This window comes from Malus sylvestris, chromosome 17 (genome assembly GCF_916048215.2).
Source record: "Malus sylvestris chromosome 17, drMalSylv7.2, whole genome shotgun sequence".
In the NCBI taxonomy this organism is placed as follows: Eukaryota; Viridiplantae; Streptophyta; class Magnoliopsida; order Rosales; family Rosaceae; genus Malus; species Malus sylvestris.
In genome coordinates, this window is record NC_062276.1 from 20,534,250 (window position 1) to 20,561,631 (window position 27,382).

A 27,382-nucleotide genomic window follows, 5' to 3' on the forward strand; every position below is an offset into this window, starting at 1 on the left:
GATATATTTCCAACAGTTCTTTCTCATTTGTTTATATGCACTTGCACCTGCACACAGTTTTTCCTCTTTGGGTCTCTACAATAGTTGTCTTCAACCACGTTGATTAGTTATATCATTTGGCCTTAGATTAATAACTATGTACAATCACAACATAACAATCTTTTGGTTATAAGTTCTAATAAAACAGGAAAATTAAAATTTCTAAAGCATATATGTCTCACATAGGTCATAATGAAGAACCAATATATTTCAAATGCTAAAAATACAATTCATATATACTTCAATTATATGCACTAATTTCATACATGCGTGGTGAGGTCAAGAGCTTTTGATTTGCAGCATTTGCTGAAGCCATATGGCATATTGCAGTCTCTTTCAACTTTGTTAATAACGAATAAGCATATTTCAACAATTTAGTTGTACTGACACGGGTTATTTTTATGATACCATTGTAGCAAAGTTAGAATGTGTAAGGATTTGTTTTCTTCACTTTCTCAGTTATTAATTTATTTTAGAGAAAATTAGAATCCCCTACAGTTTTTCTATATCATTCAGATTAAACATCTGTGCCTTTTTAAAAATTGATTAAAGTGTTTTGACCAATAGCCACCTCAAGCTCAATTACATGTCATTATTATATTTTTTTTAAATTAAAATAATTTTTAAATTTATCCTTTTACCTGCATGAAGCACTTTTCTTTATTTAGTTGAGATATTAGTAATTAAACTATATTTTCTCTTCTTCCAGATATGTTTTTTTATCACAGTTTTTTTTTTTCGTTATGCAAACATTTACTATTATTTCTTTTTCCAAATGTTTTTTTTTTTTCAAATAGTTGGTGATCAACATAAAAGCTCCGTGTAATATTTTCAATTTTTTTGTGAAATTATATTTTTTTTGCTGTTTTTTTTAAGTATAGTTGTTGACGAATTATTATTAGATACAATACATTACGTATATATATTATCTGCGGGTACGTTTGAATTTACAAAAATCATTAATTGGTACGTTTATTTGCAATTTTGATACGTTTGATTTGATACATATTGTTAATATTGGTACATTATTTTTATTTTGGTATGTTTTATTTTGTACACATTGTGTATTGTTACGTTTATATTATTCTCAATCCTATTTTCTCTTAACGTACTAAAAGAAAAACTTATTTCAGTACGTTTGATTTTGTGGGATTTAAAAATATTTTAAACTATTTTGGAAAGAAAATATCTTAAATTGTAGATAATTTTGCTAAATTATAGCATTATTGTGAAAATAAATTGAATCTAACCAACCTTGTTTTTACAATTATCTCTAACGAAGGAGAGTGTAATCAAAAGGTTTGATTATAGGAAATTTGTTACGATATAATGTGCATATAGCACCAAAATTATGACCAAAAAAAAGTTTAATCAAATCACTAAAAGGCATGGATGTTTGATCTAGAAAATTCAAAACTGAGGCTGTCACAGCCCGTCCCGAAATTTCATTATCGTTGAAGTGAAAAGACGGAATTGTCCCTAAAGATTTCTAAAGTGTGTGTGTGACTTATACATTTGGTTAATATTGTCCTTCCTAAGTTTGTGGAAAATTTAATTTGGAACTTAGGTTATGTTTTCAATTGTGTGGTTAGGGATTAATGTGGACCACACATCACCTAAAGTACATCCCTCTTTCTCCCCCGTGGACTTCCTCTCTTTCTCCCCTCTCGGTTTCTTCTTCCCGTGCACTGTGCACGTACGGACAAAGGTGAAACTTGCCCATTTCTTCACAGATCGAGACTAAAAAGGTAAGTTTTAGAATCCTTGCAATCTTATGAGTTTATTGGTACCATTTTTGGAACCTACAACCTTCGAAAACTCATGAAATCCGAACCCCCCAGTTTGGAATACTGTTCATGTGGACGTAAATATGGTTGTTTCAGGGAATTTGAAGCTCTTAGGAAGCCTAGTGAGGTTCTAAGGAAGCTTAGAGAAGAAGAATCGAAGGAATTTGACGTAAGGATCCCTAGTTTTTCTAATCCCTGAATTGGTCACTATTCATGAACTTTTAAACCCTTAAGTTTTTGTGAATTTTAGGAATATAGCAAGCTCAAGGAGGTTCTCACGAGCTTCGGGGTGTTTCGTTGGTAGAATTTAGATGTCGGAGGACTGAGAACGAAGCTTTTCAAATTTGGCCAGAACTTTCGAGGCTTTTTCCAGTGAATCCCCAGCGAGTTAGAGGTCGAAACAGGTATGGATTTGTTTATCTCGTCGAGATCTTCATTTTGATATAAAGAGCGTTGAAAATAGTGAAATGAGTGAGTTATGGCAATTTGAAAATAACCCAGAAACTGACGACTTTTCCGTCGCCGGCGAAACCACTCCGGCGTCTAGATGTAAAGGATGACGCGCGTAGGGGCGCGTAGCACCGTGCCTATCCCGATGCGTGGGGGTGCGTGCGGCGTTGAAAATTTTTTCTAAAAATATCTCGACGTCCGTGACGTCGAGTAGGTCATTGTGGTATATTCATATACCCAAATTGAGCATCGTATGAGAAGTTATTACGTATTGTTGGTTATGTGCTTTAAATTAACGTTTTTATAGTTATTTCGCATATAGGTGAGACCTATCACGAGGACGAGCGCATTCAAGGGCGTCACAGGGGTTACGACCCTTCGACTTACCAGTGAGTGGGCAGTTATTTTCTGTTTATACCTATATACTACTGATTTTTCCCATAAATTGAATTTAAATGAAAGTATGTTTCAAAATGCCATGCATACATATTATATGAAATATATGAATTAGTACTTGATGTATATATGTGAAATAGTGCTATGGATGAAGGGAAAATTATAAGTTTTACACATAGGGATTTCGAAATGACTATCATGCATATACAAATCAAATTTTATATACGAAAGCAGCGGAAGCATTTAACACAAATTATCAAAGCTATAGTCATGCAAATCCCCTTCAAGGTTCATAGGTTTATATATAATGCATCAAAACATTTTAGTAAAGAACAAAGTGAAAGTTTAGACTTATACCTCTTGATCTACACTTGAGACCAAGGATGGACCACCTCCAAGCCCTTTGTTCCTTGAAGTCCTTGAGTCTAGCCTCCCTCCTTGCCTCCTCCACTTTGTTAGTAAGAGTGCTCCAAGGTTCTCCTTTAGTCTCCAAAGGAGAAGACCTCTAAAGATCCACACCCACTAGTGTAGTGAGATGGATGGAGGAATAACCAAAAGGGTGAAAGATTGTTAGTTAATTCACCCTCTAGGTGGCCGGCCTTTGTGGTTTTAGAGAGCTATTTTCTTTTGCCTCTTTGTTGTTCAAAAACACACAAAAAACCCTAATGAACTTTGTGCTATAAAGTTTCTTATATAGACAAAAAGAAACCTAGTCAACAACTTGACTAAATATCTCTCCCAAACCCTTTAAGTGGCCGGCCCTTTAGTGTTTGGTTTGGGCTTTGGGCTTTTATTATTTCAAGTCATCCTATGCAAGAATAAAAGCCCAATGGGTTTAGGCCCAATGGGCCCAATTAAACCCGAACGTTTCTTTAAGCCCAAAACGATCTTTTATCGCTTTTATGATTTCTTTAGACTTTCTAAATTAATTACAACACTTAATTAATCCAATTAATTATTTCCATCATCCATTAATTACTCACTACAAGAGTGTATCGGTGTACAATCATTTTAGGTTCTAATTAGCAAGGCAGTGAGGTGATTGACATCAATCAAATTGATTATATTTAATCCGATCACTTAGTGAATTAAAACTTCATTTTAATTCACCTTTCTTCTTTGATGACTACATTTAATCATCTAGAAGAACTCACAAGCTATGAGTGACATCTAACCATATGTCATAGCTACCCAAGCTAATGTAGAAGTTGTTCGGAGAACCTATTCAGTTGGAATTACAATGTAATTTGATCCTTCTCTAAAACAATACTCTCAATCACATTACTAGGGTATGGATATATTATGTCAAACCCCTAATGTGATTATTCCTTCTTATATGATTCTATTGAGTTGTATAGGAACGCTTTCCTTTATTACGCTCGATACTTCGGCCGAAGATTCCCGAATCATATCTTAGAGTATTCTTCCTCTCTAATCGAGGATTAGAGATTCCTTGTTGCGCATTCACTTGCCTTCATGACTAAGTGGCTTAACCCCAATTATGCCATGGACATCCGCGAATGGGGTGACTTTGACATAATCAAAGATTAAGTACTTAGCCACAAGACAACGACGATGCCTTAGGTCAAAGGACTACTTACATTATTCCAACCATTAGAGTTACTTGCTTGACATGTGAGTAGACCTCCATGCAAGTACTCTCGTTCGATTGTGTTCAGTGAACTCATTCTCTTAATGAGCACCTACATACTTGTCTTAGTGTCACAACACGAATGGGATGAGACTTTCCATCCTTCCATTTGAAGCGGACACAGTATGTACCGGTCTAAGCATTGTCAGTTTCCCTCCGACAATCCAATGACTAGGAACCTTTTGGACATAATGGTTATGTGAAGAAGGTCTCTGTAGTCTAACATCATTAGATTACTTCTTCAATCGATCCATTATCCATGGATACACTATTTAGGACATATATCGTTTATTGAGATAGTCCTAATTCGTGTCTTTGCCATTTGATGTATAAGAGTCATCCATACATCGATTCATTTGTCCTGAAAGGTTTCTTCCAAAGATTGACTTTCAGGGCATATTTCCAACAATGGACGCACAGGTGAGTATCAGGTGAGTTTTATGTTGTTCATGTGATTTATTTATGATGTCAATTGTGTTGAGAACTCATAACCTGCACCCCTAGTGTTAGTGCTTATATTATTCACCCCGCACCACACGCTCACCTTGGATCTAAGTAGGTGTATGTCGTACAGACCACTAGAGGTGGTTCCGACATGTTGTACAGACCATTAGAGGTGGTTCCGACTTGTAGGTGACTTTAGATTATTATACAGTTGTTGATGAGAGAAGCACTAGAGCGTATTCTTACACCATTCTTGTCGTGTAGACTACTTCAGGTAGTTCCGATTTATGTGCAGAGTAGCGTCGTACAGGTCACAGTGTTGACTCCTATTGGGTTGGATATTGAGCTGTAGAATTAACCGTATAGGACAGCTGCAGGATCTCTGGTTGATTTCTTATTTCACCTGTTATATTGATGCATCCTTATTATGTTTGAAGCATAGCATGGCATATTTTCCTGAAAAGTGTTAAAGACTTGTGATTTGAGTTATTTGCTGTTATATATGATTATATATATATTATTTTTCTGGGAAAGTATACAGGTTTTACAGCGAGGGGTTAGAAGTGTTATTAAATGAAATATTTTCGAAAAGCTTTGTTTTACTGACCCACTCAATCTTGTTTGGCGTTGGTGTTGGGATCTAAACACAAGCTTTGATTTGAATATGATCAGACAACAAAAAAGCAAACTCAGTGCCTTTCAAATATTACCATATTTTTGCTGCAACTGATGGAAAATTCTGCACATTTTAGGAGATGGGTTTTGCTGAAATGTAAAGATTTGTCGGGTTTTTAAGATCAACTAAAAATCTCAATAAAATACATGGAGGGGGGGTTGGATAAACCACAAACAAATAAAAATTGAGGATGTTTGATAAGATTTGAAGTCAATTAGTTAAATGGCAGCCCTAGATTTCCATCAGTTGCTCAGGTAGTGGAAAATAACATGTGAACTAATTCAATAATTTCATGTTCGAGACTTTGTCAGTGCCCAAGCGAAGAACTAATGAGAGAATCAAAATAGAGAGAGACCATGTGTACCTGAATTGAGTTCAGAGGAAAAATCCTTGAACCAACCTCGGGTATCTGAATCTTAATGTTGAAGAACCCTTCAGCGTACACGGTTCCTTCTGGGCCTTTAATGTCAGCATCAAAGCAAACCAAAAAAAAAAAAAAAAAACGTTTTTGCTATTAAAATTTTTTTTTCTCGGAAACCAAACGATGGGTTAGAAAAATCCGAAAAGAGGCCAAATTGGCAAGCTTTGGCCGCGTCGATGGTGGTGAGGACAAACCCAGAAAATTAGTGAAATTTTTTCTAACCGTTAAATTGGATTCCACAAAATCATCAAGTTTTTTCTAAAGTCCAATTATATCAAATCACAAATTTGAAGCATATTTGGACATATAATAGGTGTAGAAAGTACCTGTGGTGATGAGGAATAGATGATGATGATGTGGGTTTTTTCAATTGAAAAGATTTGGAGCAAAATTGCTACTGAAATTTAGGGAAGAGAGCACTAGAAGGTTTTCAATTGGAATAGAAGTCGATCAGAAAAGAACAAATCATGGAGAAAGCAAAGATGGAAGAGATCACAAAGCAAAGATCAAAGAACGCGAAGCAGAGATGCTTGGCTTCCTGAAGAAATCGAGAATTTTCTATTGCACGGCAGGGACAAAAACGCCATTTTACTGCATAATAAACACAAAAAGCTAAACTTAAAGAACAACTGAAGGGCAAAAATGGAATAACATTGGCGAAGGAACAGTAAAAATGACACAAAGGGAATTAACTAGAAAGTTAGGCGTTTAGTATATACTAGAAAGTGATGCCCGCGCGTTGCTGCGGGATTAGAAATTGTATGGGTAATTATGTTTGAAAAACTACCAAAGTTAAATCTAGTATCAGCAGCAGATCTATAACTTTCCAGCAGTATATAAATGTGAGCTAATAAATGCATCTCTAAGTTTCTAGATGTGTTTAAATTGAAACTAAAAGATCCATAACTGAGGTTTCAAAATGCCTATAGTATTGATTAATCTAAACAGAACTACCTCAGCAAAGCAAACAATTTTATTTCCTTTAGGAATGGAATATTATTGTTTTGTTACTTTACAAAGTGAATTTGTTCGAAAAGATTGAAAGTCAGTGGTTTTCAACTTTGAAATCCTACAGCATGATAGATTAAAGAACCAGTTTCTACAATTATATTCAACACCACTAAACCACACCATGACATCATCTTGCAGGGAGCAAAAAAGAAATTTATACAAACAATTAGAAAGAATATAATTGTAAATATAAAGTTACGTGATTTAATGGTTCAAAACTATGAAAACCACGTAGATATTAAGAAATAAAAAGTATATGGAAACTGAGGACTTACTTGAGCTAAGAGTTTAGATAATGTTTTAAGAGTGATAAAAGTTTTGTTGGATTGAGGTGGTTGTAATGAGATATTTTCTTCTGCCCAAAGAGTTTCAGATGCATGTTACCTAGGAACATAACATGCTAAACAGCAAACTCTGAGCAAAGGTAGCCTTTTAACATACTCACTCAAGAGTCTCACATTTTTCCTAGAAAATCAATCAACATTAAATTTCATAATCTAAAAATATACCCAAAACCCATCTCAGGTAAAATTAATCCCAATAAAATTAAAAAACTCATACATTCAAATTTCAAAGAGCAAACAAAATTAATAATAATAAAATTAAGAAGTTAAAGCTCACAGATCTTGGGATTGAATACGTCCTTCATTTTGCATCTCTCGCTCAACAATACATGAACACAGCATATACAACCTTTTCACTTACGATCTCTGCATATCCTCGATAATTAAAAAGAAGCAGAAGCACAACGTACCACTGAGCATTAAACCTAAACCCAACTAAGGAGATCAGGTAACCTACTCCAACTTAGGGTCCTTGTGCAACTTAACGTAACTTTGCAAATAGACAACCTTATGTCCTCGCATTTGGCAACAATTTCCATGTCTCATAATTTCCCCTAAAATAGGCAGCCAATAAAGTGATATAAGCAGAGGAGAATCAAACAATGGAAACTCTACCCTTACGCATATAACACATGTTTGACTGACCTTAGGTCCATAGAGAGGATGTCATGGTGCACAACGTCATTAAGATCTTAAACATCCTTAACTGCACCTTTCTCCAGTTTGGGCGTTCCTCCTTCTTTCTGTGCATTATATAAAACGAAGCGAAAATTTTGAGAAAAAAGAAATCGATATACCAGAACATATGACAAATAAATAATGATATAAAAAATATCAATTTTATGTAATTAGAAGAAAAGAAAACTCAGAAAGATAATTTAAATTTTAGAGAGCTGCATTCGAAGTGTTAGACAACTATCACAGGAAGCTTGTAACCAGTTATAATGACTACCCAGTTCACAATTGTGAAGTTGGAAGAGGAACTTACAGAAATCATTTCTACTCCCTCAGGATTTACATATCTCAAGTACTCATTGCTAGTCTCATCATAGCCTAAAAGAAATTCAGTAAACCATTCATACCACACATATGAATTTAAAGAAGAATTTGACAATCCATAAATAAACCAATCTAAAGCAAAGAGTTCAATCATAAGTTTTACCTCCATAGTAATAGGCAACAGACAGATAATAGTTATGGAGATAGCACTTAGATGAATCCATGAAATCAGGTAACAAAGGGGTAGCAGAGCACTCTGATGTGATTTGTCCATTTGCAGCATTACCAGAATGAATAGACCCGTATTGGTTAACAGAAGGCTGCAAGGAAAAAAAACTTAAGCTTGGAACCACCACATATAACATAAATGAATGAATGTTTCAAATGTAGTTTGTTAATAGTTTTTCACGATCAATTGTTGTGATACCTAAATACCTTATCTCACCCTGTTTAATTTATATCACGTCTCATACCATAACTACAAAGAAATACACAGTTACTTAGTTTCTCAAACAATCAACTTTCATAATATATAAAATAAAACTATCACAATACTACAAAAAAATAAAAATAAAAAACAAACAAACAAACAAACAAACAAACAAACAAACAAACAAAAAAAATTCCACAAAAACCTCAAAAGGAAAAAAACCAAAATTATTTACCTTGAGCACAAAGGGCTTCGAAAGCTTCACACAAAAGCCACAATAAACGAAGAGTAACGTCTCCTAAAATGAAAAACAGAAGCTAATCATACACCCAGAAGACGAATCTAACGATACAAACAAAACCCAAAATTACAAAAAAAAAATAAAATTCATACATAAATCGCATCTGAATATCGAAAATTGTCAGCTAGATTCTCCCACCTATGCAAATATCTCGATCATTGTCAGATTCCAATCAACTTTAGTTAATTGAATTAACATAAATAAATTGTAATAGGAAGTACTGATTATGTCCAACCTTCGGGGTCAACATTTGTAGGCTATATCTACAAAAACTACCAAAAAAATTTAAAGGCCATACTAAGAAAGTAAAAAAACTCGTCAGCAAACACCAAACAAACAACAACAACAACAACAAAGCTTTTTCCCACTAAGTGGGGTCGGCTATGTGAATCCTAGAATGCCATTGCGCTCGGTTTTGTGTCATGTCCTCTGTTAGATCTAAGTACTCTAAGTCTTTTCTTAGGGTCTCTTCCAAAGTTTTCCTAGGTCTTCCTCTACCCCTTTAGCCCTGAACCTCTGTCCCGTAGTCACATCATCGAACTGGAGCGTCAGTAGGCCTTCTTGGCACATGTCCAACCCACTCATTCTTAATTTTATCCTTTCTCGTGAGCCAACACCTCCAATGAAGTATCCTCATCTCGGCTACACCCATTTTGTGTACGTGTTGATGCTTCACCGCCTAACATTCTATGCCATACAGCATCGCCGACCTTATTGCCGTCCTATAAAATTTTTCCTAGAGCTTCAGTGGCATACGATGGTCACACAACACGCCAGATGCACCCTTCCACTTCATCCATCCCGCTTGTATTCCATATATTTTGTATTTGATCGACTTAGGCGAAGACCTTTAGATTCCAACACTTCTCTCCAAAGGTTAAGCTTCGCATTTACCCCTTCCTGAGTTTTATCTATCAACCCTATATCGTCTACGTAAAGCATACACCGAGGAATAACATCTTGAATATGTCCTGTTAACTCATCCATTACCAATGCAAAAAGGTAAGGACTTAAGGATTGTTGATGCACAAAATCAGTGAGGACTTTGGTACAATAGAAAGTATTAAGTTTGTGACCTTCGCTAGATTGCTCCGATCATTAGTGTGGATAAGTATGTAAAAGGATAGAGACAGGAGAGCAAACACAAGATGTACGTGGTTCACCCTGATTGGCTACGTCCACGTAGTAGAGGAGTTCTCATTAATTGTGAAGGGTTTACACCAGTACATAGGTTCAAGCTCTCCTTTAGTGGGTACAAGTGAATGATTTAGTACAAATGGCATTAGGAAATATTTTGGGAGAATGATCTCCTTTTATAGAAGAGAGTTTCTAGCCTTGTTCTGACATTGACACATGTCGTGTTGTGATTGGCTTCCGATGTTGACACGTGTCGCGCTATGATTAGCTTATGATGTCGACACGTATCGCTCTGTGATTGGCTTCCTGGTTAGAGGGGAAGCTCCTCGGTTGGGGACTTACAAAATCCAAGCCGCTGAGTAATTATGAAACTTCTAAGTACCGAAGTGTGGTATTGTCTTCACTTGCCTTATCTGTCTCATAGGTAGATGTGGCATCTTCTCTGGAAGTACTCTTCCTCCGTCCAAGGGTGGTATCTTTAACTGGTGGAGATGCACAAGGTAATGTATCAATTTCACTTGAAGCTTACTTGTAGTTTCAGGCGTGATCAAGCGCGATACAAACCATGTAGTAGGAGTCCCCCAAGTCGCCGAGCTAGGGGATCTGCTGAAAGAGGTGACAGACAAGGTAAGCAATCAGAGCTCCAAGCAATCAGTCCCAGATCAGAAGTTTGATTTCGAGTTCCGGCTGATTGTTCTCATTCTCTTTATCTTGCAGGCAGCATGAAGGATAAAGAGAAGAAAAGGAAAAGAGATGATATGAGATACTTTTGCTTTTGAATAAGTAACTTTCCACAGGCTTATTCTTAAACTGGGCTGGAGGGTTTTCTGGTTACCTCCAGAGTATAAGGCCGACTGAAGAATTTGAGGGTCAAAACAAGTCCATCAAATCTAAAGTACGTTCGACCCTGCTGATATGGGATACTTTTTATGTTGACAAAGTAGTGGAAGTATCGGCACGTGTTCTGTTACGCTTGTTTCCACATGCTTCTTTGTATCCTTCTCACTTGCCCTATCTGTTCCTCAGGAAGATTTGGTATCTTCTCTGGAAGCATAAGATGTTGAAGATGAGTACTCGAGAGTAATGTCAGGTAAGTAATCAGGTAAGGGGTTCCAAGCAGTCAGTTCCTGACTGGAAGCTTGATTCCAAGTACTAACTGATTGCTCTCTTTCTCCTTGTTTTGCAGGTAAGAACAAGGCTAAAGGAAAAGACAGGGAAAAAGCATGATATGGGATACTCTTGATTTTAACCTTGATGATATGAGATATTCTTGCTCTAGTGTAGCTTGTTTGCAGAGGTATTATCAGGGGAAAAGAAAGCTGAGTATTTCGAGAGGCTTCGTTGGGAGTGCCTTCTTAGATATGAGGAAGGGTTGAGCATTTTTGCAGGTCTGCCTGTTCGTTGAGGATGGAGGTCGACATATATAGGAGTCTCCTTAACAACAAGTAGTAATGTTATTCCTTTACCCTTCTTGGTCATAGCACTGTAATGGGAGCTGCCAGCTTCACGTGTTTTAATTCTGTCAGAGCACTTTGAAAAAATGGTCTGTGGTATCTGGAAAGCTGATGTTGCGTGTGAAGATTACAAACAAGCTTTATCCAAGGAGATCTGGCTCTCGAAGTTGAGAAAGCGATGCCTCTTCGGTTTTCGAACAAGCGATCCTGTTGGGGATCTGGCTTTTGAGATTCGGAGAACGATGCCTCTTCGATTTTTGAGAAAGCAATGCTGCTGGGAGTCTGGCTCTTGAAATTCGGAGAGCGATGTCTCTTCGATTTTTGAGAAAGTAATCCTGTTGGGAGTCTGGCTTTTTAGATTCGGAGGGTGGTGCCTCTTCAAATTTGGAGCAAGCAATCTTGTTGGGAGTGTTTTCTCGAATGTGAGTAAAGGTTGGGCATTTTTGCTAGTCTACCTTGCCACGAAGCACAGAGGTTGACACACAGAGACTTTCCAATTATCTTGCAGTGGTGCTGTTCCTTTACCCTTGTGGGTAATAATATGGTAGCTAAACCTTCAAAATTTATGTGTCTAAACTTTGTTAGTGCTGTTTCTTTGCTATTCTTTTACCCATCTTGGTCATAGTGATGTAGTGGGAGCTGCAACCTTCACGTGCTTTCTACTTCACCAGAAATCTTCGACAGATTGCTCGTAATTTCCGCAAAGCTGAGTGTGCGTGTGACAAGTGCTGACAAGGCTAAGAAAGCAGGTGTCTTTTCGATTTCTGAGATCGGCCCTCGTGGTCTCTGAGCAACCCAACTTTTAAGAAAGCAAGCGTCTCTTCGATTTTTTAGATCGGCCCTCGTGGTCTTTGAGCATCCCAGCTTTTGAGAAAGCAAACGCCTCTTCGATCTCTGAGATCAGCCCTCATGGTCCCTGAGCAACCCAGTTTTTGAGAAAGCAAACGCGTCTTCGATTTCTGAATCTCTGTCGAGTGTAGATTTTTATAGAGGCTGGCATTAAGTTCCAAAGCACACTTGAATCTCCACCAGTAGAAACTCCATTCTTGCACTTCTAAGATCTTGATTTATCCGACCTCTTCTCTCTTCAACACCTTTGAAAATGTATGGCCCTTCCGACCGTCGTTTTGACTTAAACCTTGGTGAAGAGGCAACCGCGCCTTCTCCAGACAACATATGGCTCCCATCCTTCTTATCCCCTACTGGTCCTCTTACCGTTGGGGATTCCGTGATGAAGAATGATATAACCGCTGCGGTGGTGGCCAGGAACATTCTCACTCCCAAAGATAACAGACTTTTTTCCAAACGGTCTGATGAGTTGGCTGTTAAGGATTCTCTAGTTCTCAGTGTTCAATGTGCAGGTTCTGTGTCGAATATGGCCCAACGCCTATTTGCTTGAACCCGCCAAGTTGAATCATTGGCGGCTGAAGTCATGAGTCTCAAGGAAGAGATTAGAGAGCTCAAGCATGAGAATAAACAGTTGCACATGCTCGCACATGACTATGCTACAAACATGAAGAGGAAGCTTGACCAGGTGAAGGAATCTGATGGTTAGATTTTACTTGATCATCAGAGGTTTGTGGGTTTGTTCCAAAGGCATTTATTGCCTTCGTCTTCTAGGGCTGTACCGCGTAATGAAGCTCCAAATGATCAGCCTCTGATGCCTCTTCCTTCTAGGGTTCTGTCCAGTACTGAGGCTCCGAGTGATCACCCTCCGGTGCCTTCTCTTTCTGGGGCTCTACTGACTGCTGAGACTTCTCCTAAGCAACCTTTGTGAAGGCCCCCTCTTGTTTGTTTATTTTGACTCATGTATATGTACATATTTGTAACTTATCGGAGATATCAATAAATAAGCTTTGCTTCATTTCAACGTATTGTGTTAAATACACCAAATCCTTCTTCACTAAGTTCTTTGAATTTTTCTTTTGTTGAAGCTTGTACGTTGAAGTTTGTGAGTGAAGCATGTAGGTTGAGGTAGTGTTCCCTTAATTTCTCGAGTGAGGAAAACCTCTCAGTTGGAGACTTGAAAAATCCAAGTCACTGAGTAGGGTCGGCTATATGAATCTTAGAACGCCATTGTGCTCAGTTCTATGTCATGTCCTCCGTTAGATCCAAGTACTCTAAGTCTTTTCTTAGAGTTTCTTCCAAAGTTTTCCTAGGTCTTCCTCTACCCCTTCGGCCCTGAACCTCTATCCCGTAGTCGCATCTTCTAACCGAAGCGTCAGTAGGCCTTCTTTGCACATGTCCAAACCACCATAACTGATTTTCTCTCAGCTTTCCTACAATTTCGGCTACTCCTACTTTACCTCGGATATCCTCATTCCTAATCTTATCCTTTCTCGTGTGCCCACACATCCAACGAAGCATCCTCATCTCCGCTACACCCATTTTGTGTACGTGTTGATGCTTCACAGCCCAACATTCTATGCCATACAGCATTGCCGGCCTTATTGCCGTCCTATAAAATTTTCCCTTGAGCTTCAGTGGCATACGACGGTCACACAACACGCCGGATGCACTCTTCCACTTCATCCATCCAGCTTGTATTCTATGGTTGAGATCTCCATCTAATTCTCCGTTCTTTTGCAAGATAGATCCTAGGTAGCGAAAGAAGTCACTCTTTGGTATTTCCTGATCTCCGATCCTCACCCCTAACTCATTTTGGCCTCCATTTGCATTGAACTTGCACTCCATATATTATGTCTTTGATCGGCTTAGACGAAGACCTTTAGATTCCAACACTTCTCTCCCAAGGTTAAGCTTCACATTTACCCCTTCTTGAGTTTCATCTATCAACACTATATCGTCTGTGAAAAGCATACACCAAGGAATATCATCTTGAATATGTCCTGTTATCATCTTGAATTTGTACATCTCCCTTATTCTTGTAGATAGGCACCAAAGTGCTCTTTCGCCACTCATTTGGCATCTTCTTCATTTTCAAAATCCTATTGAAAAAGTCAGTGAGCCATGCTATACCTGTCTTTCCCAAGACTTTCCACACTTTGATCGGTATATCATCTGGGCCCACTGCTTTTCTATGCTTCATCTTCTTCAAAGCTACAACCACTTCTTCCTTCTTGATTCGACGATAAAATGAGTAGTTTCTACACTCTTCTGAGTTACTCAACTCCCTTAAAGAAGTACTCATTTCATGTCCTTCATTAAAAAGATTATGAAAATAACCTCTCCATCTGTCTTTGACCGCGTTCTCTGTAGCAAGAACCTTTCCATCCTCATCCTTGATGCACCTCACTTGGTTTAGGTCCCTTGTCTTCTTTTCCCTTGCTCTAGCTAGTTTATAGATATCCAACTCTCATTCTTTGGTATCTAGTCGCTTATACATATCGTCATAAGCCACTAACTTAGCTTCTCTCACAGCTTTCTTCGCCTCTTGCTTCGCTTTTCTATACCTTTCACCATTTTCATCGGTCCTATCCTTGTATAAGGCTTTACAACATTCCTTCTTAGCCTTCACCTTTATTTGTACCTCCTCATTCCACCACCAAGATTCCTTTTGGTGTGGAGCAAAGCCCTTGGACTCTCCTAATACCTCTTTTGCTACTTTTCGGATACAACTAGCCATGGAATCCCACCTTTGGCTAGCTTCCCCCTCTCTATCCCACACACACTGGGTGATTACTTTCTCTTTGAAAATGGCTTGTTTTTCTCCTTTTAGATTCCACCATCTAGTCCTTGGGCACTTCCAAGTCTTGTTCTTTTTTCTCACTCTTTTGATATGTACATCCATCACCAACAAGCGATGTTGATTAGCCAAGCTCTCTCCCGGTATAACTTTGCAATCCTTACAGTTATACGATCCCTTTTCCTTATTAGAAGAAAATCTATTTGTATTTTTGACGACCCACTCTTGTAGGTGATCACATGTTCTTCTCTCTTCTTAAAGAAAGTGTTGGCTACGAAGAGATCATATGCCATTGCAAAATCCAAGATAGCTTCCCCATCCTCGTTTCTCTCCCCAAAATCATGGCCACCATGAAAACCTCCATAGTTGCCTGTCTCCTTGCCCACGTGTCCATTTAAATCTCCTCCTATAACTAACTTCTCCGTTTAAGCAATTCCTCGCACCAAGTCTCCAAGGTTTTCCCAAAATTTCTCCTTAGAACTCGTATCTAACCCTACTTGAGGTACGTACGCACTAATCACATTGATGATTTCTTGTCCTATTACAATCTTGATTGCCATGATTCTATCTCCTACCCTCTTGACATCTACAACATCTTGTGTCAAGGTCTTGTCCACGATGATGCCAACACCGTTTCTCATTCTATTTGTGCCCAAATACCAGAGTTTAAACCCTGAGTTTTCTAGATCCTTTGCCTTAAGACCAACCCACTTAGTTTCTTGTAGGCACATAATATTTATCCTTCTCCTCACCATAACTTCCACTACTTCCATAGATTTTCCCGTTAGGGTTCCTATATTCCACATTCCTAAACGCATTCTACTCTCGTAAACTCTACCATTCTGTCCTAGCTTTTTCAACCTCCCCCGTCTAATAGGATCAAAGTACTTCTTTTGTATCCTGTGTAAAGTTGATAGGAGCATATGCTCCCGGACAACTTTGAGTGGAGTCATTCGAAAAGAAGTTTCTATGGCCTCCTTGCTCATTTAACACTGCATCCGGGTGCCGATGGAGATACAGCGACCCTTGTTCACTTATCACTGTGCTCGTGCCACACAGCGCGCCACTTACGGGTGACGCCCTAGCTTTAGCACGATTTCGTTCTGGATTCATTTTCATAAGGATTCGACATAAACTAGGAGTGCCGGTTGTCGACAACCTAACGCCTTCCCCCTCCTCCTTTATCCGGGCTTGGGACCGGCAATGTAAGATAAACTTACACAGGTGGAGTTGTCAGCAAACTCCAGACATTGGAGGTAAAAATAAGGACCCTGATAAAATTGAAAAAACCAACAAAATTCCTATCGACTGAAGATAAGATAAGGTACAATGAGGTTTCATACCTTTTGTATACCTTGAGCACAAAGTGGTTCCAAGGTTGCACACGAAAGCCCCAAGATTGCAGCATTACCGTTTCCTAAAATTGAAAACTAAATCATATCCGAGCGCACACACAAAACCCCAAAATTACAAACGCAAAATTTAAACATAAAACCCCTAAAATTATAAAATCAAAACTTAATCTGCTACCCCTTCTCTCCTGTTTCTCTCTCACCCTAATCTCCATTTCTGCAAATGACCTACCTCCCTGTCTCCGTGTATACTCCTTATCTCTCATTAAATCAAAACTCTCAAACCCAATTCAAAGCCTTATCAGAACCCATAGCATAATCTAATTAAAAATATTACCCAAAAAAAAAGATTCAATTTTTAATATTTTAAAATTGAAGAAAACAAAACCCATATATGTTAAAAAAAAAAAACTCCGAGATGTAGGATTCAAAGAACTTACCAGAAAACGTAAACCTTTTTGACTTAAAATCACCTTCAATCTAAATCAAAAAGCTGAAGAAGCTTAAACTGCTTCGAATTTTTCCAGTGAGCCAAGATTTAACAGGGATAGAAACGAAGGTTTAAGAGCGATGGAGACCATGGCGACAAAGAGAAAGGGAGAATAGCCTGCAAGACACTGAGAAGATGGTGAGAGAGACGAGAAATGGAAAGCAAAGAAAGAAAAAGCAGAGAACTGATAAACTGCATCGATAATGGACGCGTGCCAAGCGAGGAACAGAAAAAAAAGATCGAACCTAAGGGTGCGTTTAGTGCGCTTAAATTATGTGGAACGCCTGTCCCATGGAACAAAAATAGGTTAAATTTTTGGTTCCACATACCCCTGGAACGGATTGTTCCATCCCGTGAAACACAAAAATCATAAAATTTTAAGACAAAAATACCCCTGAACTTTTTTAATATTTACACCATCTATATCACACAACAAACCCTAAAACTACCATTTCTCTTCTCTCTGCCATTTTGTGAACTTGTTCATCCCATCTCCCCTTCGCAACCTTTCTCCTCATCCTTTTTCGTGTAGCCTCTCCGTGAACTTTCAGCTTTGCATCTTCGTTCCAGGTTCGATCTGATTGTGATAGGTTCCAGGGGGAACCAAGAGGTGAATTTGCAAAGAAAAAGGAAATGACAGAGAAATTGTAAAAGAACAGCTTTTCATTCATATCCCAAATGGGAGTCGCAACAGGGATAATTTACCCACACTCGCACTACAGACAAGAGTGTTAGGTAAACATGTTGAGTCACTATCCTACTACTGATCCACTACTAGATAAAGGAAATAACTAATGAAATGACAAAAGGGTCTTAACAGGGCACCCCCCGTAGAACAAGCCTGTCCTCAAGAGTCAAAATCTGGAAAAACGAGTTGCTATGGAGTCAGCATCTTCCCATGTTGCATCATGCTCTGGTAGACCTTGCCATTTGATTAACCAACGAGTGATGGCCTTGTTCTATCATTTGAACAGGCCACGTTGCAGGATGCGCTCTGGAAACCATATAAAGGAGCCATTAGTGGCCACTGGGGGTAATGTTGCTAAAGTCACATAATGAGCACCAAGCTTGGGTTTGAGGAGTGACACATGAAAAGTGGGGTGAATGCGGGACTGAGGAGGAAGGTCCAATGTGTAGGTGACTTGGCCGACGCGAGCGAGCACTTGAAATGGTCCGTAATAACGCGAGGCCAATTTTGGGCAGTGAGTTTTGGACACAGAAGTTTTGCCGATACGGTTGGAGTTTGAGGAAGACCCAATCCCCGACTTGAAAAGTCTTTTTCGATCAATGCTTATCTGCCTGTTGCTTCATGCGCTGCTGTGCCATGTGCATGTTCTCCTTGAGATGGTTAAGAAGGGTGTCTCAGTTCCTGAGAGTGACATCCACCAAATGAACTGGAAAGGAGCCGGGAAGGTAGGACTGCACAGTGGGTGGATGATAGCTGTAGACCGCCCGGAATGGAGTCATTTAGATGGTTGACTGAAAGGTGGTGTTATACCACCATTCCGCCCATAGCAGCCATCGAATCCAAGTAGTGGGTTTGTCCATGGCAAAGCTGCCAAGATAATGCTCTAATGTCTTGTTAAGAACTTTTGTCTGGCCATCCGTTTGTGGGTGATAGGCAGAGTTTTTGCAAAATGCCGTTTGTTGGTGTTTGAAGAAGGCTGTCCAAAAATCACTAAGAAAAATCGGGTCGCGATCACTGACAATAGAAGCAGGCATCCTGTGTAATCTGAACACCTCTTGAATAAAGACTTCAGCAATCTGTGGAGCATAGTAGGGGTGTTGGATAGGAATGAAGTGACCGTATTTAGAAAGGCGATCCACCACTACCAAAATAGCATTCTTGCCATGGTTCGAGGGAAGACCTTCGACAAAGTCCATAGCAATATCAGTCCACACTTGGGTCGACACCGAGAGTGGCTGTAGAAATCATGGTGGTTTAATGGTTTCATAATGAGTTCGTTGGCAGACATCACAAGCGGCCACGAAGCTTTTAACCTCTTTTTTTATGCCGGGCCAATTAAAGTTATGAGTGATGCGTTTGTATGTCCATAAGAACCCAGAATGTCCAAAAGAATGAGAAGCATGGAATTCCTGTAGAAGGCAGGCATGCCACTGAGATGTGGAAGGTACGAAAATACCGGTCTTGTAATAAATTAGGTCACCTTGCAGCTTAAAAGAGCCTGTACTGTGGGGGTTATGTTGTAAGTCCTGAATGAGTTTGGCCATGGAAGGATCGACCGCATAGGAATTCTGAATCTCGGATACACAATCAAATAGTGGTTGTGTTATCCCCATTAGAGATAGAAGGTCGGAATGGCGGGACAATGCATCAATAGCTGCATTAAAAGCCCCTGGACGATATTCCAAGGTATAGTTGTACCTAAGTAGTTTCAACAGCCACTTTTGTTGTGCCAGAGTAATAAGTCGTTGGTCTAAGAACTATTTGAAGGTTTGGTGATCCGTGAGAATTTTGAAGTGATGACCAATCAAGTATGGGTGCCACTTTTGTACAACAAACACTACAGCCATCATTTCTTTATCGTACGCTGACAAGGTTTGGTGTTTGGGGGCCAAGGGCTTACTGAGGAACTCAATGGGATGGTTATCTTGTGCCAACACTGCTCTTATACTAATGTTTGAAGCATCACACTCGAGAGTGAACCGCTTGGTAAAGTTCGGGAGAGCCAACACTGGTGTGGTGGACAATGCAAGTTTGAGGGCTGAGAATGTCGTGTCGGCTGCCGGGGACCAAAGGAAACTGTCTTTTTTGAGCATGTCTGTGAGAGGCTTGGCAATGAGACCAAAATGGCAGACAAATTTGCGGTAGTATCCTGCTAGACCCAATAATCCGTGAAGGCCCCTAAGACTTGTAGCCGTCAGCCATTCCACAATAGCTACAATTTTGGATGGGTCAACCTGAACCCCACTAGCTGAAATGATATGGCCTAAATAGGCAATCGAGTCCTGACCAAAAGTACACTTGGATGGTTTCAACCGCAAGTGGTGCAACTGGAGAATGTCGAACACGGCTGTGAGGTGGGAAACATGGCGGTCTAGTGATAGGAGCATATTTATGCGACTTAATTGGCTTGTTCTCGTACATTTACGTTATGTTTCCTTAGTTATTTTAGTGTTTAAAGTCACTTTTTTGTGTTTTCAGATTCTAAAGGCAAAGGATGCAATTTGGTGCCTTTTGGAGAAAATTGGGCTTGGAATGATTATCACAAGCTTGGAGCAAAAGGAATGGACGTAATTGAAGATGGATTCCTACTCACATGAGGATTCCTAGAAGAACAAGGATTCCTACTCCAACAAGGATTCCTACTTGAAGTAAGAAAGTTAAGCCAAGGTTTCCTATTTTGGTTTGACCTTTCCTAATACTAAAAGTCCTTATGTTCCAGCCAGTTTGAAGACTTCATATGCATTCTAGGACACAAAAAAAAGGCCTTAGAACCCTAATGGACCTTTGCCGCACCTCCCTTGACCTTTCCTCTTCCTTGTCGTGCAAGGGAGAGGGTTCTTTCCTATTTCCTTGCATTAAAACACATTCCTTTTGTGTTTTATGCCCTTGCCGCACCTTTTAGTCGAATTTCCTTTAAGTTTCTGATTTGATTTCCTATTTCTAGAAGCTTTTGACTTAATTTCTGTTTACCTAAATAACCTAGGGTTTTAATTCCTGAAATCCTTTAAATAAACTTCCTTTTTGCAGCCACAAAAGATCCATTCACTCCCATTCACGCCAGAAACCATTGAACATTCCTTGCCGTGCCCATACTTCACCATTCACACTAGTTTCTCCCCAAAAACATCCCTTGCCGTCCCATACATCCAACCTAACCATAAACCCATCATTCTACACCATTCATAACTCCCAAAAACTCACCCCCAACCCTTGTGCTGCAGCAAATGAGAGGAAGAAGAAGTGCTTGAAGGTTCTAGCTGTTCAACATTGAATCGTTGGAGAATTTAGGTGTTCTCTTTCTTATATTTACAATGTATAAATCTGTTTTCCTTTGTTTTGTGAACATGAGGAACTAAGCCTTTTTGGCTAGGGGGCTATTCAATACCATGATTATACTTGCAAGATGAACTGATTACTTCCAATTGTTATTTCATGAATTGTGAATTCAATTAGCTTAACCGTTTGATTGATGACTTATTTTTGTGTGTTGATTAAGGTGGCCAACTTAGTTTTCATGCAGGAATTTAAAGCTAAAATATAAGGAAGTTTCACCTAATAGTTACAACCTTATATTTGCAAGTAGTGAAGGTCGCTTATAAACGATCGTGTTAAGTGAATTCTTGGCAAACGTTTCATGCTTTTCATAGTAACAATTGCCTCGTCAATGCTTATAGTTTTCATGAAGTTTAATGATCTTTGATTGTACCTTTATTGTGCTTTTCACGTAAGGGACTTTTAGAGAATGTTTTGAGTTGTTGTATGTGCATTCCCATCCAATTCAATAACTTAAGGAAGACTTGAAGATTAAAAAAGTGCTATCACAATTAACCTTGGGCATTGAGGTTCATGGTTTATTGAAAAAAACAATTGGAAATCAACTTTGAATGCAAGTGTGTCATGTGTGGAGAAGAACCCTCTAGTTAGTCTATCACCCATCAATTCACCTAATTTTGTCTAAGAATCTGTTTAAATTGTTCTTGCTTTGTTTTACTTATTTTCGTCCAAAATCAAACCCCCTTTACTTTGTTAAGTCATATTAGTTAGAACTTGTCTTAGATTGTGTTTTTAAGTGTTTTGAGGCATTAGAAAACCAAATTTCGTCCAAACTTGTGTTTAGAGCTCAAAACTGGCCAGTTTGTGTTTTTAGGCAGTTTTGAGTGTTTTTAGGTTGTTTTGAGTCTTTTGAGTTTGTTTTGAGTCTTTTGAGTCTAGTTAAGTGTTTTAAAGCTTAGTTTTATCTAATTGAGTCAGTATAGAGTGTTTAGCAATCTCTCCTAATCCTCCGTTTAAGAACGATCCCTACTTATACATATACTACAATTGTCAACAAGAGGGTTTAATTTGTGTGTTTAGTTATTTTACGCATCATCTAGGGAGTCACTGAAGACTAAAATATCATCAAAAAAGACGAGAACGGATTTCCAGAGCAAGGGCTTCAAGATTGAATTCATTAGTGCTTGGAAGGTGGCTGGCGCGTTGGTAAAGCCAAATGGCATGACCGTGAATTCGTAATGGCCTTCATGTGTGCGAAACGCTGTCTTATGGATGTCCGCCTCGTGCATTCGGATTTGGTGGTACTCAGAGCGGAGATCCAATTTAGAAAATATCATAGCACCTTTCAATTCAGCCAACAGTTCATCAATAATAGGGACCGAGAAGCAATCTTTGATGGTGACCGCATTTAGCTCTCTGTAATCCACACAAAAACGCTAGGACAAGTCAGTTTTGGCACTAATAAGGTCGGGGATGAGAAGGGACTCGAGCTGGGGCGGATAATGCCTGCGGCTAGCATCTCGTCAACTTGGCGCTCCAATTCGGCTTTCTGGGCATGCCTGTAACGATATGGTCGAACATTGATAGGCCCCGTTCCTGGGAGTAAGGGAATTTTATGATCGATCTCGCGATGAGGGGGCAATGATGTTGGGGGTTGGATGAGACTGTTATATTTAGTGAGGATGGATTGAAGTAGGGCCGGTGGTGGATTAGGTTGGTGAGAGGGGTGAGTAAGGCTTGACAACTGGGATACAGTTCGGAGAGGCTTGCCAGGAACAATCTTAATACTTGTAGGCACAGGAGAGCGCGGAACAGGGGGATTCGAGGACCCAACCAATCAGTAATTGGTTCCATGGATTGAGAATTCCATAATTTTTAATAAAAAATTCCATCTGATGAAACCCAGTGTTTCCAACCAATCCACTCCTAATACCATGTCACATCCCGCCACCGTAAGAAGGTGAAAGTCACTGGTAAATGTATAGCCTTGAAGGTGCACTGAAACTTGGTGAGCCACCCCTTTGGTGTGAAAACAACGTCCTGTGGCGACCATGACTGCCTCGGTTCAAGACGGGTCAACGTGCAAGCCCAAACGAGTCGCCACTTACGGGTTGAGAAAACTTTTATCAGCACCAGAGTCGATGAAGACTTAGATCGGTGTTTGGAAAATGAATCCGTCCAAGCGCATTGCACGGCCCCTAGCACGCTTAGTGGCTGATATGGCATTGAGGGCGATGGGATACTCCGGATGTTCCACCATGGGAGGGGGCGGTGGTGCGGGAATCTCTGTCACTGGAATACGGTCGGGATCTTCCTCATCCGCTAGTAACAGTAGGATGTGGGATTGACAACACCGGTGATCGGGTAGATACTGGTCATCACAGTTAAAGCAGAGGCCCTGCTCGCGGCGGTTACGCATTTGGCAGGGGAGGGGTTAGTGTTGTAAGAGGAGGTCGAGATGTAGTGGGTTGGTTAGGTGGGGTGGGTGAGGGGGAAAAAGGTTGTTTAGAAATATAATGGGATGAACGATAGTGTCCAGGACGGACCGCTGACCGGCGACCCTGTTTGTGCTCGTAGATGTGAGCGAGTTCAATTGCTCGTGCCATAGAGGAAGGTCCCTGGGCCAGGACATCATCTTGCAGCTCGTCTTTGAGGCCTTCCAAAAATGCGCCCAGTAGTTGAGCTTCGGTCCAGTCCGGAGTACGGCAGGAAAGGCGAATGAACTGGCCCACATACGCCTCCATGTGGTGGTCTGCGTGATATGGGACAAGGCCATATTAATGTTCAAGGAGTCAGTTGGGCCAAATCGTTGCAACAACTGGGTCGTGAAGGTAGCCCATGAGGAGAGGAGGAATCGTAGCTTGAACCAACGGAGCCAGTGGGTTGCGTCGCCTCCAAGATGAAAACCTGTCACTGTGACACAACGGTGCTCAGTTATCTCTTGATAGTCTAAAAACTCCTCAGCCATCGCAATCCATCTGTAAGGGTCGTCTCCAAATAAACGAGGAAGTTCGATTTTAAGGTGTTTGTGCCCAGGAAAGGTCGGGGAAATGGGTTGGGGTTTGTGGGTGTAAGACGGTTTAGGGGGAACAAAAGAAGTGGTAGGCCCAGTCATGGATGGGGGAAGGTAGCGGGAGGTGGAGGGTCAGTTCAGAGCTTGGGTGGTGGTGGTTGTTAGGGTGAAGGGAAGGGATGAGGCCCCGGCCGTGAGGTGGGATCCTTGGGGTTGAGTTGTTAGGAAGGGTGGGGAAGGAGAGAGAGACTATGTCAGTGATGGTATGGGGGTGTGGATGGCAGATAAGGGGTGGGTCCTAGCGAAACGGGAATGGAGCCGATTGGAATTTGTGGGTTGGGTAAGGGAGGGTTTTTGAGGGCACGAACTTCGTCTAAAATCGTTTACTGCAGCTAATCCTGACGAACCTGGTGGATCGAGAGACCGACCATGGTGTGCTGCAGGTCGTCGTAATGGATATTCAACAGCGAGATGGATTCCTGAAACTCCTGTAACTGGGTGAGTATCTGGTGTTGTTGAAACTCACGGTCCAATTCGTCATCTGATACATCCGCCACCGTAACGGAAACCTTAGTTTTGCCCATGGTTCCAACCTGGCTCTGGATACCAAATGATAGGTTCCAAGGGGGGACCAAGAGGCGAATTTGCAGAGAAAAAGGAAATGACAGAGAAATTGTAAAAGAACAGCTTTTCATTCATATCCCAAATGGGAGTCGCAACAGGGATAATATGCCCACACCCGCACTACAGACAAGAGTGTTAGGTAAACATGCTGAGTCACTATCCTACTACTGATCCACTCCTAGATAAAGGAAATAACTAAGGAAATGGAAAAAGGGTCTTAATAGATTGTGATTGTGTAGCTTCTCAGTCTCTCTTTCTTTGTATTTTGTAGTACTTTCTCTCTTGGTTTGGTGTTTGCTGTAAATTTGAAACTAAATCCCATATACTCTTACAAATCCTCCAATCTTATCTTTAATTAATTTTGATGTAAATTTGAAGACATTATTATTCTTTTCTGATTTGCTTGTTTCGATTTCATTAACCAGTTCCTAATTCTGCTGAATTTCTTTGTATTCTTTTCTGATTTGCTTGTTTTGATTTCTTTATATTTTGAAGTGCTTCGATCTACCCAATACTGCATCTGCAACCAAAGATCCGCCTCTGTTTATCTCCTTCCACTCCCTCTCTGTTTTTCAGTGTTTAAGTTTCGATTTTTATGTGCTGAAATCTATAAATTTGATGTCTTTGGGTTCTGTTAAATTGGAATGGGTTACATGTTTTGGATTTTCCTCTGTTGGATTGGGTTCTCTGTGTTGGATTTTCCTGTCAATCCCAATCTTAATGGTGTTTCTGTTAATTGGTGTTGTGTCTCACGGTTTTCATCTTCATCGACTATTGGGTTGGATCGACTATTGGGGAGCTTCCTCAATGGGCAGTTGTCGGTAAGCGACAAAGTTCATGCACCATATTTGTTATATACTTGAAGATAGTTAATTACTAATCCTGATCTGTATTTCAGGTGATACATTCCCAGTTGGCTGTGCTTTTGATCAATCCAATGTTCATCACAAGGTACTTCTGTCGTAAACTTGCTGCGCCTTTCGCGTGATGACAATTATCTGTTTGCTGATCAAAATTTTTATCCACATTATTGCCGCAGTACTTTGCGGAAAATCCTGACTACTATAATCCTTCTTACAACACTAAGTATGGAGTTTACTCGGAGGGATGTGGACTCGAAAATGTTATGATGTCGTGGGGGCACGATGATTACATGTATTTGGTATGTCTTCAAATATTTCATCATGTATTCAGATATACTTCAAAATATTAACTCTAAGCCTCTAATCAAACAATCTCGTTTTTTGTTAACACAATTAACTAAGTTTAATCTAATGGTGTGACATCTTCAGGTGGCCACAGAGAACAAATCAACTCTGCCTTCAGCAGCTCTGTTTATCATTAGATACCACTCATTCTATGGTATGTTAAGCAGCAGAAAAATACTACAAATTTACCAAAACAAAAATCTGTTTTCCTGACTAATTAACTGTGATGTTTTCTTTTTGATATTATTGCAGCCTTACATAAAGCGGGAGCGTATAAGCACTTAATGAACGAAGAGGATGTCGAAAACCTGAAATGGCTCCGTGTATTCAAGTAAGTTTATATGATACTTCACCTCTTACTAATTTTTCTTTAGTCTAAATGCTTAAGTTCACTTCGTATACTTTTACGTTTTTCCGTTGCAGCAAGTATGACCTTTACAGCAAGAGCAAGATACGGGTTGACGTTGAGAAGGTGAAGCCATACTATATTTCTCTCATTGAAAAGGTAAGTTCAACCAGATTTCATTTGATTCAACACACTTTTCTTCATTTTTTTTCCTGGAATATTAATTAGTGTTTTTAACTTGAACAATGTTGGTTGTGCAGTACTTCCCTTCGAAGCTAAGATGGTGAATATCCCAGCTCTTCCGTTCAATGTGTAACGAGTGTCGACTATATACCAGCAGATAGCGAGCGAGCTATATGCGAGGGATGACATTTCGATTTGTAGCTGCAATTCCTTGTTATTTCATAATGATTTCGTGTAAAATTATCTGTTATGTATGGTGTATCGGAACCCTTATCTTGGTTCCTTAATAAAACTCCAGCATGATTAAAAGTAAAAACTAGGGTTTTACATGACTCGGTTTCGTTATTTCCAAGCAGTATACACTTGTAACTCGTTGCCTAAATTGATAGTTATTCCATACCATAATATAGGACCTAAAAAGTTTTCTTTTGTGAAAATTGGTTAACTGGTGTAGTATCAAGTATTTTTGAGTCAATCTGTAATCTCAACTCAAAGAGAGTGCTCTAACGATTATAGGCTAATTGAGAATTTTGTACGCTGATGTGGTTTTGTTAGTTGGTAAGGGACTTTGTCCGCTTTCTTCCCTCTGAATTCGGCTTACCTAAGTTCGAGTGGTTTAAAATATTGTTTTTGTCAAAAAGAAGCGAAGAAGAATTTAGTTGTTACTATTGAGAATAGAGTGCATTTTTGCTCACCATCATTTAGTGTGGTGTATGCTCACCACCTTCTTTATCACCATTAGATAAGTTTTAATTTTGAGATTTGTTCCCATTCACTACACGAATTTCAAAATTCAAACTCATCTAAGGGTGATAAAAATGATGGTAAGCATACACCACCCTAAATAATAGTGAGCAAAAAAACTCCCATTGAGAATATGAGTTGGGCTATGTCTCCTAGGCGTGCACCTCATCCCAAAATGCGCTGTCGTTTGTGGTCCGAATTTGATTTGTGATGGATTTTTAAGATGGATTATTCATTATGTGCGCAGAAACAAATGGTTGTGCCTTCAATGTTAA

The 27,382-nt window shown here is 39.6% G+C and overlaps 1 protein-coding gene across 3 annotated transcripts in view; it reads left to right on the top strand.

Moving 5' to 3' along the window:
• Positions 1-26,679, top strand: part of LOC126612092 (inositol oxygenase 1-like) — a 72,680-nt gene extending 46,001 nt beyond the window's left edge. The window contains exons 6-11 of one of the 3 annotated variants that reach the window (XM_050280402.1): positions 25,525-25,577; positions 25,666-25,788; positions 25,919-25,988; positions 26,087-26,165; positions 26,258-26,339; positions 26,441-26,679. In XM_050280402.1, coding sequence (XP_050136359.1) covers positions 25,525-25,577; positions 25,666-25,788; positions 25,919-25,988; positions 26,087-26,165; positions 26,258-26,339; positions 26,441-26,467 — 434 coding nt within the window. In that variant the 3' untranslated portion in view covers positions 26,468-26,679. The remainder of the gene's footprint in view (positions 1-25,524; positions 25,578-25,665; positions 25,789-25,918; positions 25,989-26,086; positions 26,166-26,257; positions 26,340-26,440) is intronic. The other 2 variants (XM_050280401.1, XM_050280403.1) reach the window with 2 other exon arrangements.
• Positions 26,680-27,382: the final 703 nt, after the last annotated feature.